This window comes from Pristiophorus japonicus, chromosome 7, assembly GCF_044704955.1.
Source record: "Pristiophorus japonicus isolate sPriJap1 chromosome 7, sPriJap1.hap1, whole genome shotgun sequence".
Taxonomy (NCBI): domain Eukaryota; kingdom Metazoa; phylum Chordata; class Chondrichthyes; family Pristiophoridae; genus Pristiophorus; species Pristiophorus japonicus.
The window spans coordinates 197,156,998-197,173,832 of NC_091983.1; the positions used below are offsets into that span (position 1 = coordinate 197,156,998).

Below are 16,835 nucleotides of genomic sequence, written 5' to 3' on the forward strand. Positions count from 1 at the left end.
ATGTAAAGTTACTCCATGATGGCGCATTGCACAAGTTACCTCTGTGGATTGTTGCAGGTGATGGACCAACGCTGCTCGGCAGAAGGTGGATGGAGAAGATCCATTGGAAGTGGGAAGACTTCAACCCTCCAGCCAGCGACGTCCTCCGCGTTCGGAGGCACAGCAAGCCCTCACTTGAGGGTGGACCCGGCACCAGAGAGCAGACCAGCACAGTACAAGGCACAGACCGCTCAGCACGACTGCGTGGAGATGATCCAGCTGAGACGGCCTGAATGGCAGGACTCCGGAGGAAGAAAATCGGATCCAAAGGCGACTTCCCGGCTTCGGTGACAGAACCCGGGGAGAAGAGGATCACCGCAGTCGACATCGTGGATGGAGGAAAGATGGCGCCCAAACCTCGAGGGGAGGCGCTGAAGAAAAAATGGTCACGGCCAGACCATGAGGTGCAGCGCTGATGGAGCAACACATGGCACCAAACAGAGAAGATGATTGGAGTAAAGCAAGCAAGGCTGTCTTAAAGGAGGCCTGCAACCCACTACAATTAAAGGGACAGTTCCACACACTCAAGCAATGTAATAGCAACTGTAAGTTAGAGACAAAATGTGTAACTGACGATCAGAGTTGTGTACATGCAATAAGTAAGGAAAAGTCGCACGATATTGTAAAATGTGTAAGTGATGATCAGAGTTGTGTACATGCAATAAGTAAGGAAAAGTTGCGCAATCATGTAAAATGTGTAATTGATGATCAGAATTGTGTACATGCAACCAGCGAGCAAAAGTCGCGTGATCGGGATCGGAGCTACAGAGTAATGAAAAGTTGTGCGATGTAGGATTTCAATTGCACACAGCCAATGCAGCGGGCAGACACCCATCGGGAGCACACAGGTCCAGCGAGCTACCCAATGCTGTAGTCTGCGTCCCGGGGACCAGAGTTATGCACCATGGAGTGTGGCCACAAGCAGCCAATACACACGAGCTGCAGAGCAAGCGACCTTAGCAGGGCAACGGCACCGGTATCGATACCCTGCCCCTGATCGGCTCCACCTCTCAGGCACCCGATGGCACCAACCGCCACGAGCCTGAAAGAGCAAACTGTGCTTAGGCGCAGCCCCCAGACCCCATCGCCACCAAGGCCATACCCGGAAACGAAGGGTCACCCGCTACAGTCCCCCCAAAGGGGACCGGGACCAGCCCGGATCCCAAACCAAACAACGCCCAGGCAAGCGAGTCAGCAGTTCCCTGTGCACTGCTAGACAACAGCTCCTCAGGGAGCAGCAGCGACCCAGGGTGCAAAGAAAGGACAGGGAGGTCACTGGCATCTGTGAACCTGCCCGACACTAGGAACCACGGCAACAGTCCCAAGAGCAGGCAACTTGAGCCAACCGGGTTCCCACTGTCAGCACTGGGCACCGCGCCGCCACCAGACTGCAGGGACACCATCCAGCAGTTCTGGAACTAGTTTGTCCTTATGCACTGGCCACCGCATCGATAAAGTATCTCACCAGTCTAATGTACTTGTCTCACAACGGAACCACAAATGTAATGCAAACTTGTTTTTCTGAATCTGAATGTGTATGAATGCAATGAGCCTCCAGCATAATCAATATGTCAGGAGGGGGGAGAATGGAGCGGTCAGGGACACACACAAACAACAACCACCAGCACTCTGCGGCACCAACCACTCACCCAAGATTGAAACGACCTGTCAAGGGTCAATCAGATAGAGCTAAGCCCAGAGCACAATCAATGCAGAGGCGATTTGCACTAAAGGCTTAGGGGAGAGTGATGTCATGTATCTTACATGGCTACTGTTGGCACTATCACAAGGGTTACCTCCAGAGGGCACAGGAGTGGGAGACTTGTAGGTTACCTGGACAGGTGTGCCTGGCCTAGTATAAAAGGCAGGTTACCAGGTGTGATCCTCACTCTGGAGTTAACAAATAAAGGACTAAGATCACTACAGTTCAAGTACAAAACATTGCCTCGTGGAGTCATGATTAGAGCATCCAAGGACACAACAGTTTCATTCTTTTTCACTGCGTCCATCATCCATGTTCGCTGACTCACCCCGGTCCAGCAATGCCTCGATTTTAAAATTCTCATCCTTGTTTTCAAATCCCTCCAATGCCTCGCACTCTCCCTATCTCTGTAACTTCCTCTCTGAGATCTCTGCTCTCCTCCAATTCTGGCCTCTTGCGCATCCCCGATTTTCATTGCTCCACCATTGACGACCGTGCCTTCAGCTGCCTAGGCCCTAAGCTCTGGAATTTCCATCCTTGAACCTCTCCGTCTGTCTCCTTTAAACCTACTTCTTTAACCAAGCTTTTGATCATCTGTCTTAATATCTCCTTATGTGACTTGGTGTTCAATTTTCTTTGGTAAAACTTCTGTGAAGCACCTTGGGATTTTACTATGTTAAAAGTGCTATAAAAATGCAAATTCTTGTTGTTAGTGGCGAGGACACCATCACCACAAGGACTGCAGCAGTTTAGGGAGAAGGCCACACCACCTTCTCAGGACAAATAAGGACAGGCAATAAATGTGACCTTGGTAGCATTGTGAATAAGAGAGAACCCTGTTTGTCTGAAGGAATTCATATGGCTGTACCTTTTTAGATGATGTGGTTTTGCCAAGGATAATTTGGATGCTGATAGTTTGCTGTCATACTCAATGAGCAGGACTCTCATATTGGAAGGTTTCCCAGATTCTGTTTGAGTCTGGTCTCTCAACCAATTTGCTGTCGAGGAGGAGGCGTGAATCCGGTGCAGCGGCCGAGGCCTATAAAGGCCGCGAGAGGCAGTGGGAGTTCGTGGTCGAAGAGGAGGCGTGAGTCGGAGGCCTATAAAGGCCCAGCCGGTGCAGCTGCAGGGAGAAGGCAAAAATGAAGTAGAAAGAAAGCGAAAGGTAACATCACAGCCAAAGGGGTAAGTGATTGGCTGGTGATTGGTAAGTAGCTTTTCTTTTTTCTTTTCTCTATCAGTAAGTAACCTTTAGCATTGTTGTTGCCAAATTAAGTTTATCTAAGGGTTAAGTCATGGCAGGACAGCTCGGACATGTGTTATGCTCCTCCTGTACCATGTGAGAACTCAGGGACGCTTCCGGTGTCCCTGGCGACTACGTGTACGGGAAGTGTATCCACCTGCAGATCCTGACAAACCGCATTGCGGCACTGAAGTTGCAGGTGGATTCATTCTGGAGCATGCACAATGCTGAGAATGACATGAATAGCACGTTGAGCGAGTTGGTCTCACCGCAGTTAAAGGGTACACAGCCAGATGGTAAATGGGTGACCAACAGGAAGAGCAGTGCAAGGAAGATAGTGCAGAGATCCCCTGCGGTCATCCCCCTGCAAAACAGATACAACGCTTTGGGTACTGTTGAGGGGGATGACTCATCAGGGGAGGGCAGCAGCAGCCAAGTTCATGGCACCGTGGGTGGCTCTGCTGCACAGGAGGGCAGGAAAAAGAGAGGGAGAGCTATAGTGATAGGGGATTCGATTGTAAGGGGAATAGATAGGCGTTTCTGCGACTGCAACCGAGACTCCAGGATGGTATGTTGCCTCCCTGGCGCAAGGGTCAAGGATGTCTCTGAGCGGGTGCAGGACATTCTGAAAAGGGAGGGTGAACAGCCAGTTGTCGTGGTGCACATTGGTACCAAAAATATAGGTAAAAAAAGGGATGAGGTCCTACAAGACGAATTTAGGGAGCTAGGAGCTAAATTAAAAAGTAGGACCTCAAAAGTAGTAATCTCAGGATTGCTACCAGTGCCACGTGCTAGTCAGAGTAGGAATCGCAGGATAGCTCAGATGAATACGTGGCTTGAGCAGTGGTGCAGAAAGGAGGGATTCAAATTCCTGGGACATTGGAACCGGTTCTGGGGGAGGTGGGACCAGTACAAACCGGACGGTCTGCACTTGGGCAGGACCGGAACCAATGTCCTAGGGGGAGTGTTTGCTAATGCTGCTGGGGAGGAGTTAAACTAACATGGCAGGGGAGCGGGAACCTATGCAGGGAGACAGAGGGAAATAAAAGGGAGACAGAGGCAAAAGAAAGAAAGGAGAATAGTAAAAGTGGAGGGCAGGGAATCCCAAGGCAAAAAGCAAAAAGGGCCACATTACAGCAAAATTCTAAAGGGGCAAGGTGTGTTAAAAAGATAAGCCTGAAGGCTCTATGCCTCAATGCGAGGATTATTCGGAATAAGGTGGACGAATTAACTGCGCAGATAGCAGTTAATGGATATGATATAATTGGCATCACAGAGACATTGCTCCAGGGTGACCAAGGCTGGGAACTCAACATCCAGGGGTATTCAACAGTTAGGAAGGATAGACAGAGAGGAAAAGGTGGCGGGGTGGCGTTGCTGGTTAAAGAGAAAATTAATGCAATAGTAAGGAAGGACATTGGCTTGGATGATGTGGAATCGGTATGGGTGGAGTTGCGGAATACCAAAGGACAGAAAACGCTGGTGGGAGTTGTGTACAGGCCACCAAACAGTGGTAGTGAGGTTGGGGACAGCATCAAACAAGAAATAAGGGATATGTGCAATAAAGGTACAGCAGTTATCATGGGCAACTTTAATTTACATATAGATTGGGCTAACCAAACTGGTAGCAATGCGGTAGAGGAGGATTTCCTGGAGTGTATTAGGGATGGTTTTCTTGACCAATATGTCGAGGAACCAACTAGAGGGCTGGCCATCCTAGACTGGGTGATGTGTAATGAGAAGGGACTAATTAGCAATCTTGTTGTGCGAGGCCCCTTGACGAAGAGTGACCATAATATGATGGAATTCTTTATTAAGATGGAGAGTGACACAGTTAATTCTGAAACTAGGGTCCTGAACTTAAGGAAAACTAACTTCGAAGGCATGAGGCGTGAATTGGCTAAAATAGAATGCCAAATGATACTTAAAGGGTTGATGGTGGATAGGCAATGGCAAACATTTATAGATCACATGGATGAACTTCAACAGTTGTACATTCCTGTCTGGAGTAAAAATAAAACAGGGAAGGTGGCTTAACCGTGGCTAACAAGGGAAATTAAGGATAATGTTAGATCCAAGGAAGAGGCATATAAATTGGCCAGAAAAAGCAGCAAACCTGAGGACTGGGAGAAATTTAGAATTCAGCAAAGGAGGACAAAGGGTTTAATTAGGAGGGGGAAAATAGAGTACGACAGGAAGCTTGCTGGGAATATAAAAACTGACTGCAAAAGCTTCTATAGATATGTGAAGAGCAAAAGAGTAGTGAAGACAAATATAGGTCCCTTGCAGTCGGACTCAGGTGAATTAATAATGGGGAACAAAGAAATGGCAGACCAATTGAACAAATACTTTGGTTCTGTCTTCACGAAGGAAGACACAAATGATCTCCCGGATGTACTAGGGGACCGAGGATCTAGTGAGAAGAAGGAACTGAAGGATATCCTTATTAGGTGGGAAATTGTGTTGGGGAAATTGATGGAATTGAAGGCTGACAAATCCCCGGGGCCTGATTGTCTGCATCCCAGAGTACTTAAGGAGGTGGCCCTAGAAATAGTGGATGCATTGGTGATCATTTTCCAACAGTCTATCGACTCTGGATCAGTTTCTATAGACTGGAGGGTAGCTAATGTAACACCACTTTAAAAAAGGAGGGAGAGAGAAAACGGGAAATTATAGACCGGTTAGCCTGACATCAGTAGTGGGGAAAATGTTGGAATCAATTATGAAGGATGAAATAGCAGCGCATTTGGAAAGCAGTGATGGGATCGATCCAAGTCAGCATGGATTTGTGAAAGGGAAATCATGCTTGACAAATCTTCTGGAATTTTTTGAGGATGTATAGAGTGGACAAGGGAGAACCAGTGGATGTGGTGTATTTGGACTTTCAAAAGGCCTTTGACAAGGTCCCACATAAGAGATTGGTGAGCAAAATCAAAGCACATGGTATTGGGGATAATGTACTGGCATGAATAGAGAACTGGTTGGCAGACAGGAAGCAGAGAGTCGGGAGAAACGGGTCCTTTTCGGAATGGGAGGCAATGACTAGTGGAGCGCCGCAGGGCTCAGTGCTGGGACCCCAGCTCTTTACAATATACATTATTGATTTGGATGAAGGAATTGAGTGTAATATCTCCAAGTTTGCAGATGACACTAAACTGGGTGGCGGTGTGAGCTGTGAGGAGGATGCTAAGAGGCTGCAGTGTGATTTGGACAGGTTAGGTGAGTGGGCAAATGCATGGCAGATGCAGTATAATGTGGATAAATGTGAGGTTATCCACTTTGGTGACAAAAACACGAAGGCAGAATATTATCTGAATGGTGACAGATTAGGAAAAGGGGAGGTACAACGAGACCTGGGTGTCATGGTTCATCAGTCATTGAAAGTTGACATGCAGGTACTGCAGGCGGTGAATAAAGAAAATGGCATGTTGGCCTTCATAGCTAGGGGATTTGAGTATCGGAGCAGGGAGGTCTTACTGCAATTGGTGAGGCCTCACCTGGAATATTGTGTTCCGTTTTGGTCTCCTAATCTGAGGAAGGACGTTCTTGCTCTTGAGGGAGTGCAGCAAAGTTTCACCAGACTAATTCCAGGGATGGCTGCACTGACATATGAGGAGAGACTGGATCAACTGAGCCTTTATACACTGGAGTTTAGAAGGATGCGAGGGGATCTCATAGAAACGTAAGATTCTGACGGGACGGGGCAGGTTAGATGCAGGAAGAATGTTTCCGATATTGGGGAAGTCCAGAACCAGGGGACACTGTTTTAGGATAAGGGGTAGGCCATTTAGGACTGAGATGAGGAGAAACATCTTCACTCAAGAGAGTTGTTAACTTGTGGAATTCCCTGCCGCAGAGAGTCGTTGATGCCAGTTCATTGGATATATTCAAGCGGGAGTTAGATATGGCCCTTACGGCTAAAGGGATCAAAGGGTATGGAGAGAAAGCGGGAAAGGGGTACTGAGGTGAATGATCAGCCATGATCATATTGAATGGTGGTGCAGGCTCGAAGGGCCGAATGGCCTCCTCCAACACCTATTTTCTATGTTTCTATGTCTACTAATTAATGATTTAACAAGGCATAGGAAGACACCTGTCAAGGGCAAGAATCCAGTGCATTCTCTGCATATTTCAAAGTCTTGGTTTTCTTATGAACTACAAGAAACCTCAATTAGAGACAAAGTAGGACCTAGCATTGAGTGGTATACTTTATTGTGGTGATTTGATCGAAATTTTAAAGATATTAAAGAGAACAAATAGGGTAGATAGAGAGAAACTATTTTCGTAGGTTGGGAAGTCGAGGACGAAGGGTCATGGTCTAAAAATTAGAGCCAGACCTTTCAAGAGTGAAATTAGGAAACGTTTCTACACAGAGTGGAAGAAGTTTGGAACTCTCTTCTGCAAATGGCAATTGATGCTAGATCAATTGTTAATTTTAAATCTGAGATTGCTAGATTTTTGTTAACCAAAGGTATTGAGGGATTTGGGCCAAATGCAGGAATATGGAGTTAAGTCGCAGATCAGCCATGATCTCATTGAATGGCAGAACAGGCTCGAGGTACTATATGGCCTACTTCTGTTTCTATGTTCCTGTTGTCAACAGGATCATTTTTTTCATTTTTAAGATATTTATGTAATACTACTCAACATATTCAGTCTGATGGTAGCAGCTTTCGTTGTGTGACTGAATACAAAGCACTTTGAAGGCAATTATAGCTGAACCTTATTTCTCCAATGGTCACCAAATTACCTCTTAATTTCACTAGTGATAATAAAATGCCAATTGACACTGGACCTCCCGTGAGCACCTTGGTGCATAATGGTCTCTCCAGTTCAAGTTATAGCCTCCATCCACAACTTGGTAATGGACGGGATCTCACACGTAAGATTCATGGACTTTGTAGGAAAAGTGACCTGAAAAATTGTGTTTTAAATTATTCTGATGAACCTTGGGAAGATTCAAAGAACTAATATTAAGCATACTGGAAGGTTTACATTACACACTTATGACAATTCCGGGCACCACACTTTAGGAAGGATGTCAAGGCCTTGGAGAGGCTTACCAGAATGACTTCAGTTATTTGGAGAGATTGGAGAAGCTAGGATTGTTCTCCTCAGAGTGGAGACGGTTAAGTGGAGACCGAATAGTGGCATTCAAAATTATGAAGGGTTGTGATAGAGCAAGTAGGGAGAAAATGTTTCCTCTGGCAAATTTCTTCTGGTAACCAGATCTCATAAATTTAAACTATTGGGAAAAGAACTAGAGGGGAAATGAGGAGAAATTTATTCTCACAGGGGCTTGTTAAGATCTGGAATGCACTACCTGAAAGGAGGGTGGAATCAGATTCTTGGAACTTTCAAAAGACAATTGGACTTGAAGAGGAATAATTTGCAGGGTAATGGAGAAAGTTCTGGGGTGTGGGACTAAATTGGACAGCACTTTCATCACAAGCATGGTGGGCTGAAAGGCCTCCTTCTGTGCTGTAAGATTTTATGATTCTAACAAAGGACTCTTACAACTAGCAACTTGCTTCAATTAGCAACTAATTAGAGCCCAGCTAACCCCAAGTTGTTGTGATATATTAAACTATGTTGAATCTATTGACCTTTTGTCACTTAATAATATTTACTCAACTATTTTATGTATTGCTTTATGCTAATCTTATGGTGGTAATTATTGTGTTGTCATAGAGATATTAACGAAATAATGTTAGCTCATGTATATCTGTGTCTAACCTCATTTTATATGACTCTGGGAAGAGGAAGATAACTAATTTACTCAGTGGTGTATAGTGTTCACTGCTGGGATTGATTTGGTTTGTATAACATAACTTACTTTGAACTGGTTACTGTAAGACAGTTCAAATCAGCTATACTTTAGGTTTCTAATAAACTTTAGATGTGGAAGGTATATCTCCAACTCAGTTCTCTGATGTTGAGTTGAAGGAAAGGGTTAAAGATTCATTTGATGCCATTTGATTAATACTCCTTACATAGTTTATGAAATTAGAAACATAGGAACAGAAGTAGAGTATTCAACCCCTTGAGTCTGCTCCACCATTCAATTAGACCATGGCTGATCTGTAGCTAATCTCCATTTTCCTGCCTTAGTTCCATATCCCTTAATACCTTTACCTAACAAATATCTATCGTTCTGTCTTGAAAGCTCCAAGTGATCCACAGCCTTTTGGGGGAGAGAATTCCAGATTTGTACTACCCTTTGTGTGGAAAAACTGCTTCCTGTTTTGCCTTCTAAATAGCCTAGCTTTAATTTTAAGATGTTGTCTCCTTGTTTTTGATTCCTCTATCAGAGGAGATAGTTTTTCTGTATCTAACTTATCAAATCCTTCCTGCCACTGTACTTTAACCTAGAATATGAGAACTGCTGATGTCACATTAGCTGGCTCCATCTTTGTTGCATTGTGCTAAATGTCAGTAGTTGGTCAGGGGCATCCCATATCACCACAACCCCTCTTGAGGTCGAGGGTAAACTTATCTGCCTTTCATGCCCAGCAGCACTGCCAATATTATCATTCTCTCAAAAGGAACTTCCTTAGCTCCACATTGGTGCTACTTCCAAACTCCCTTTTGGACATTGTGCCAGGACTCCATTTGAGCAAATCTACTTCCTGGCCCCCAAATCGCTTTCACAGTCATAGTGCCAGACTGAGTCCTAAATATCTCTCCCCTCCCCTAAGTGCAACAGTCTCCGTCCCAGCTCCAGTTGTTATGGTGCTCCTTCTAAAATTCTGGGTATCTCCATAGCTGTCAGAGCCGGGTAAATCCAAACCCACTACAAAGCAGGACAGTAATTGCCCTGTGGAAAAAGCAGTCATGTCTTTCTTACCAATGTTAGTTTAATTTTTTTGTACAATTGGGTGCAACCAACTGCTGACATCCAAAGGATGGCATCAATCTTCAGTGTTTATAAATATATTCCTTCCTTCTCCCAAAAAACAAGAAATGGTAGGTTAATCATAATTATTTGCAATGGTTTGATTTTTTTAAAATAGAGTACTAAATAAATGTCTCCTTCTTTCTCCTCCTGCCTTATTAAATGTTAAAATTAAATTTATTTTTGGCATAAAACTAATGAGTTAAATAAAGAAACTAAATATGTCATTTATATTCAATCATGGGAGGAAAACAATCAGAATTTGTTTTCGCTGCTTGAGACAGTATTTTAAAAGACCACATTTTATAACCCACTGTTACCATAATTAAATAGATTAAGTTCTTTGGAGTTTAGAAGAATGAGAGGTAATCTAATTGAAACATATAAAATTCTGAGGGGGATGACAGGGTAGCTGCTGAGAGGTTGTTTCCCCTGGCTGGAGGGTCTAGAACTAGGGGGCATAGTCTCAGGATAAGGGGTCAGTCTTTTAAGATTGAGATGAGAATGAATTTCTTCACTCAGAGACTGGTGAATCTTTGGAATTCCCTATCCCAAAGGGCTGTGGGTGCTGAATCGTTGAGTATATTCAAGTGGAGATCGGGTGGGAAAGTGGAGCTGAGGTTGATGATCAGCCATGATCTTATTGAATGGTGGAGCAGGTTCGATGGGCCATAAGGCCTACTCCTGCTCTTATGTTCTTATAATGATCTGAGAAAGACAGGTTAATGATAGGAAGCCTGGAATTTCCACAGGGGTTCTCCAGCGGAAGATTGCCAAAACATCCGGATAAATGGTGTAAATGGCTGTTTAAATCACTTCTCCAGTGGTTCTGCTGATCTCTTGCCGAAGTTATGGCAGGAACTCTGGAGAAACCTTTGAAAATTCAGGGCCAAGCGATCCACTACAATGGTTTATTTATGTTTTGATTCACATTCCTATTAGCAGTAAATCAAAAAATAAAATGTCTTGCATGTTCAAACCTATCTGTAATTTAGTTTTACGCCATCTGCAGAAACACTCAATGATGTACAGTAAACACAGATCCTCCAACCCTCCAAAAGCACCCCCATTGATCGAGTTTGAAATGTCAGCACTGTTAGTAAATATTTGGACCAGTGTGTTTGTAATCAATTAACTCTTTAAGGACTGCCAAGTAGCTTTTTTCAGGATATTCTTAATATGCATGGTTGCATATGTTCCTGAAGAACATTATGGACTTTAAAAAAGGTTGAACGTATTTTTTTTTCAAAATAAAAAATTACGATATTAAAATGGATGGCCAGGACAAATCTATAAGCAGCTTCTTTTATCAATGCTACTACAGTGACACAAATTTACTGCGGTACCTGTAATATTATCTGTTTAATTAAAAATTCCAGTATTTACAACTACTCAAAGAGAAAGATACCTCAAAGTGCTTAAGTTTCCACAAAACTTAACATTTTACCCAATAGACTAATGGATACAAGTTGAGAAATCGGGTGAAAAGTATAGGCTGTATTGCATTATTCTTTCATTTTCTGACTTGCAAAGAAGAAAGAAGACAAAAAACACTACTTCCATAGATGTTCATTGCTGCTTATTTAACAGGATGCACAGTATCAGTAAAGACAGCAGCAAACAGATTTCTGCAACTATAATCAAATCCTAATAGTTCAGTCATTTGTTGCGTTAAAACATTTGAATTATCTAATAATTTGAAGTAAGCAATGTGAATAACATAGTGAAGTGGGAATTTTTTGCTTAAAATTGAGATAATTTGAATTAACTAAAATGCTTTCAATCCATAACTTAATCACTCTTCTGCATATATATCTAAATATATTACCATTACTGAAAATGCAGTAAGGAACAGACATAGTGCAGCGTTTGTCAACAGGAGTTTATTAATTCACAGGCCCTTTTGAGAGTAGTGTTGGATTTTAGAGAGTATTTTACAAGCATGAAAGATGGCTTATAGAATAGTGTAAATATGTACAGATGCAGCAAAGTTAGATTTCAGAATTCAGCTGGAACTTTGCACTACTAAATGCCACTCAATAGGAACAGTTCAATATGTCTTACTAACTGCTGGACTTTGTTGTCAAACAGATACCTCAATATCAACGTCTAGCTAGTTGGACAACATATAAATGATCACTTCTTGAAATGGTTCCCTTGGCAGTTTGAAATTATCTTTAAGTAGTTTGAAATGTGGTCAATTAATTCTTAAATTAAATTAGATGCTTCATCGAAGAGCCTCTTAAATTATACAGCACAATATTTCAAATAACTTTTTGCAAAGATCATCAAATCTTTTCACAATATTTTACTTTAGAACTATCAGAAGATAGTTAATAAAATCTATTGGTTAGATTGCTTGCTAAGCAGCAAAATTCTCAGCACTGTTCCACATTCAACCTGAGCAATAAAAATATCAGAAACACTCTGTCAGGGCGATCTATCAATGGCCTGATTTGCAATCCCACAGATGAGTTAATGGTGCAGGGAAGCCCCAGGCTGATTAAAACATTTGCCGATTGGTCACCTTATGCTATAATCATCTTTCTGGACTTTAATCCAGAATAGAACTAGCGCATTTTCACACTGGAGTTTGGTAAATGAGGACTTGTTCATATTATTGTTAAAGTATATCTTCCCATGTCATTTTGGAAATACTAATATAGTAACATGTAAAGAATCTGGAGCCCTTTCTGGCTGATAAATTTAAAATACAGAATAATTGTCCATCATTTTCGCTAATGTGGATTAAGCAACGATCTTCGAATGACTGAATAAAACTGAATAAAATGTTACTGAAGGTGGCTGAAATACTGTAAGTTCTGTGTGAATATAATTAGAGGACTGTGATCAGAGGAAATACCATCTGCAGCCTTGAGGTCAATATTGTCAGTGGAGGTGAAAATAAGCTATTAAGGACATTTGCCTTGAATAAATCTAGTTAATAAAAATAATGCAAATTATTGATACCAAATGCTTGAGATATGTAGATTTAATGCAAATCTCTGTATGTAGTAAGTGCTGCAAAGACTCCAGTTTTAGAACTGCTGTATGTTCAACTGCGCTGACATAACAGGTAAAATGGCAGTTTAAGTCAATACTCTGGCCTGACATTTTAATGGTACTGAATTACACAAATATAGGAATTTCCCTCTAATTTACTTCTAACTATTTTCCAATAAATCTTCTGTGAATTTTATTCAGAGCTGCTTGGAGACTAAACTTTCTCCAAAATAGTGAGAAGCTCTGAAAGTTAAAAAAAAGTAAACATTTTACTCCAAACAGATTGAAAATCATATATGCTAGAAAAAACCCAGCAGATACCAGGGGGTTAAATTCAGGGTGTTTGTGTCTCCTATTAGCACCCCCTGGGAGTGCTAACGGGGCGCAAATGACTTTTTGCCCGGGTGCAGGAGTTCAGCGGCAGCAGTAACCGGTAGCATCCCGGTCCTACCGGTAGCACCAGGCTGCGCCGGCGATGATAATGTCATCACCGTTTGCAGTGACCCGTTTTCGTCCCCTGACTGTGGGCTCGGGGGTGGGGGGCATACCAGGCTGTAGGCTGCTCACGGGACGAAAATTAAAGGAGAGGTGCGGCATGGAAAAAAAAAGGCCTACCTACTGGTTGCGGTTTCCTGTTTGTTGATTGCAGGGTCCGTGCTGCAATCTTGCAGCCCGGCACTCCGCTTGTGTGCTGCCACGGCACCCCACGCCCTGGTGGTCCAGCAATGGCCCCGTTTCCTGCCCGCAGAGTCGGCAGCTTGTCTACGCGCTCTGCGTAGGCTGCGAACTTCGCATGGCTTTGCGCTCCGTTCCCACCCGAGAGGAAGTGCAGCATGATATTTTGCTCCAGGCGGTACCGAATTTCATGGCCCAGATCTTTAACCTAAGGCTAGGTAAAAGATTTTGTATGTTTCATTTTTTTCACGTGTTGTGCTATCTTAATACCTCAATTAGTTTATAGCCTTATAACCATACCCAGACATATAATTCATTTGTACAAGATATTATGGCTATTAGCAGTGCCAGTCACAGATAGACACACATAACAAGTGGAACACTGGGGGTCTGTGTGTTGTTGCTAAAAATGAAACAAAATCTGTGAAATATATGGGTTTGAAAGAAAGAAAGCAGTCTGTGTATTGTTGCTAAAAATGAAAATCTGTGAAGTATATGGGTTTGAAAGAAAGCAGTCTATGTGTTGTTGCTAAAAATGAAAATCTGTGAAATATATGGGTTTGAAAGAAAGATGGAGCCGAAATTCAGGTCCGCCTGAAACGGGTCGCACTTACCGCTCTTGAAGTGTTTTTTCTGCCATTGTGGATGAGGTGGCCTCCTTTGCCAAATTCAGCTCTTTGGCAATTTTTTGGAGCAGGCCGGAAGCTGGTCATAAGTGCGGCGGTGAGCACTCTAGAGGGACGGAAGTGGAGGCGGGACGGAGTCTCCACCGCTGTCAGTCATCAGCCTGGTGCTGATGACGTCATGATGTTTGTGCGTTATCATGTCTCTCCCCTTCACTTAAAGGGGAGAGCATTTGCCATTTTAAAACTTCGGTCTACTGGGCCACCAGGGAGGATTTTGGCCGAGCCAGTGGCCTGGCACCCAAGAGCGGTTGCCAGGCTGCCTGTTGGCAGCCCGGCCAACCCGGAGGCATAATTGTAGGCCCGACCTCGCAGACGGCCACAAAAAAAGCATGGCCGCAGCAGTGCGCCCTCCCTTTGAATGTGTGCCACGCAGCCATGCCCACACACTGAAAATACAGTGCACCGACAGAAAAAGATGTCGGGGGCACCGCGCGGCAGGACGAAGATTTTTGCAGGTGCAGGAGATCGGCGGTGCGCGCTTTGATTACGCACTTAGGAGGGGTTGGCAGCAGCGGGGCAGAAGTGGAGACCACCGGAAAAAAAACCCGAGGTGAATTTCGCTGGCGGCGGCCATTCGCATGCTTTCCGGCGGTAAGAGGCCTTTTTGAGAGGCTGAATTTCGGCCCCTGTGTGTTGTTGCTAAAAATGAAAATCTGTGAAATATATGCGTTTGAAAGCAAGGCAAACAGACAGAAAGAAAGCTGAAAAAACTGAAAACTAAAGATTCCCTGAGAAACTGGCCAGCTGGAGGCTCAAAAAGATAGGGCACATTGTTATGAAGATAAGGGAGAAACACTGGGATGATTTTTTAGATATGGTAGAAATGCAGGGTTACACTTTGCAATTTAGTGCTCCAGACAGATAGTTTTGCTTAATGGAAGCACATATTAGCAATTCAGACACTTAGATTGGTGCACCTGATTTGTGGCTTGCACAATTTCCTCCCATAGTTCATGGTTAGAAATTTATTCAGGCTGCCAAATAGGATACACTTGTCCTCCACACCCACATTCTGCATGTGCTCCAGCTGCACGATGCTCTATGCTGGGAGCACTAAAGAGTGAAATTTACTCTGCATTAAATCACATGCAGTGTAATCAACAGGCAGGCTATGTGGAGTAATACTGAGGCCTGCTGTGTCTATTGGGCTGTGCACTGCAGAATTAAAACAAAAAGCAAAGGTTTTTCACACTTGCTGCCAATGTCATTTTTGAAACCTCTTTTTCCATTTACATTGAAATTGAAACTTTTAAACAGGGCAAACAATGAAAACCTTTCAAAATTATATTTCTACAGAACATTTTAGATATGTAGCAAAATGATAAAAATGTTCCAATTCAAAGTACAGGTTTAAAAACATATAAACAGCCATACTACATGAAACCGGCAGTACTTGAAGAGTTAATTGATTAAATGAGTACCAAAACAGTATGTGTATGTGTTTTTTATACATATATATATAATATTTTTTAAGCTGCAAGCCTAAAAAATCAAATTCCTACATTTAGGTCTTAGGACAAGCAACAGGAAACCCTGCTCTTAAAAACACAGTGAACACATTTCACCTGCTCCTTAGTAAAGGAGCTTAAGTGCTGGATTCAAAGTTACCTTCTTACTTTTTAAAAGATATTTATACATAACTTCACAGAAATCATGTTGACGGGAATCTTCCCAGTGGCAATGGTAATTCCAGACTGTTAGAAAATTATTTTGTGAATAATTTTTTCTCTAATATTCTTCGCTAAATAATGCCAGTTTATACTTCTGAATACAAGAAAATTTACATGCGTCAGTCAAGTTCATTGGGCTTCTCTTATTGGAACCTTTCACCATGATATTGTTGAAGGCTTTCCTTTGAAGCCCTTTCTGCCAGCAGTGCTAATCAGTACCTGTGGGACTGGTGTGAATACTGAGAGCTCTGCTGAGTTGAAGTAGAATATCCCGTAGTGTTCTGGGACTGGGAAGAACCCTGCACATTACTTTGGTAACCCAGGCGTGTACCGGAGTGCTGCAAACAAACAAAAACACAATTTTAATACAACAAGCTTTGCCACAGCTGTTTGACATTGGAGTGAAAAAGTAAATGGTCAATTTTTCAGGTTTGCGCGGCCTGCAGACTGGACTTAGGAATGCGTTGCGGCTTTAAGAGCTAGTTTAACCACACTGGTAATTCGAATAATTGTAAAATATTAAACAAAGTGTCACCACATTAATTTAAAAATCAATTGAAAAGTCCCTTTTTATATAAGCAATTGTAATGTATGCACCTGTAAGTATGTTTACAGGTTTGTAGAGCTCTTGTCAGGGCAGTCCCATGCAATAAATTTTTAAGCTGGTTCACATGCTCCCAGGCCGCCTGCAATTTCTTGAGGTTGCAGCCCCTGTTCCATTATTTAAAGGGGCTGCTCCTCAATTTCTGGCTGCACTTCAGTCCCACACTCCTGATCTTTGGGCACCCTGTGCGGAGGGGAGCGGGTAGATTCGAAGGCCTCCTCGTAGGACTGCTCCTGGGCACGGCCAAGGGTGCCATCAGCCGGTCCAGGCAGCGGGCGGTCGAGGGGGTCGTTCAGCCTGACTGCCTGCCTCTCTTCC

General features: G+C 43.2%; 1 protein-coding gene across 3 annotated transcripts in view; it reads right to left on the reverse strand.

Moving 5' to 3' along the window:
* Positions 1 to 11,743: 11,743 nt before the first annotated feature.
* Positions 11,744 to 16,835, reverse strand: part of cdk19 (cyclin dependent kinase 19) — a 410,414-nt gene continuing 405,322 nt past the window's right edge. For all 3 annotated transcript variants that reach the window (XM_070885689.1, XM_070885688.1, XM_070885690.1), the window contains one exon: positions 11,744 to 16,251. In XM_070885689.1, coding sequence (XP_070741790.1) covers positions 16,126 to 16,251 — 126 coding nt within the window. In that variant the 3' untranslated portion in view covers positions 11,744 to 16,125. The remainder of the gene's footprint in view (positions 16,252 to 16,835) is intronic.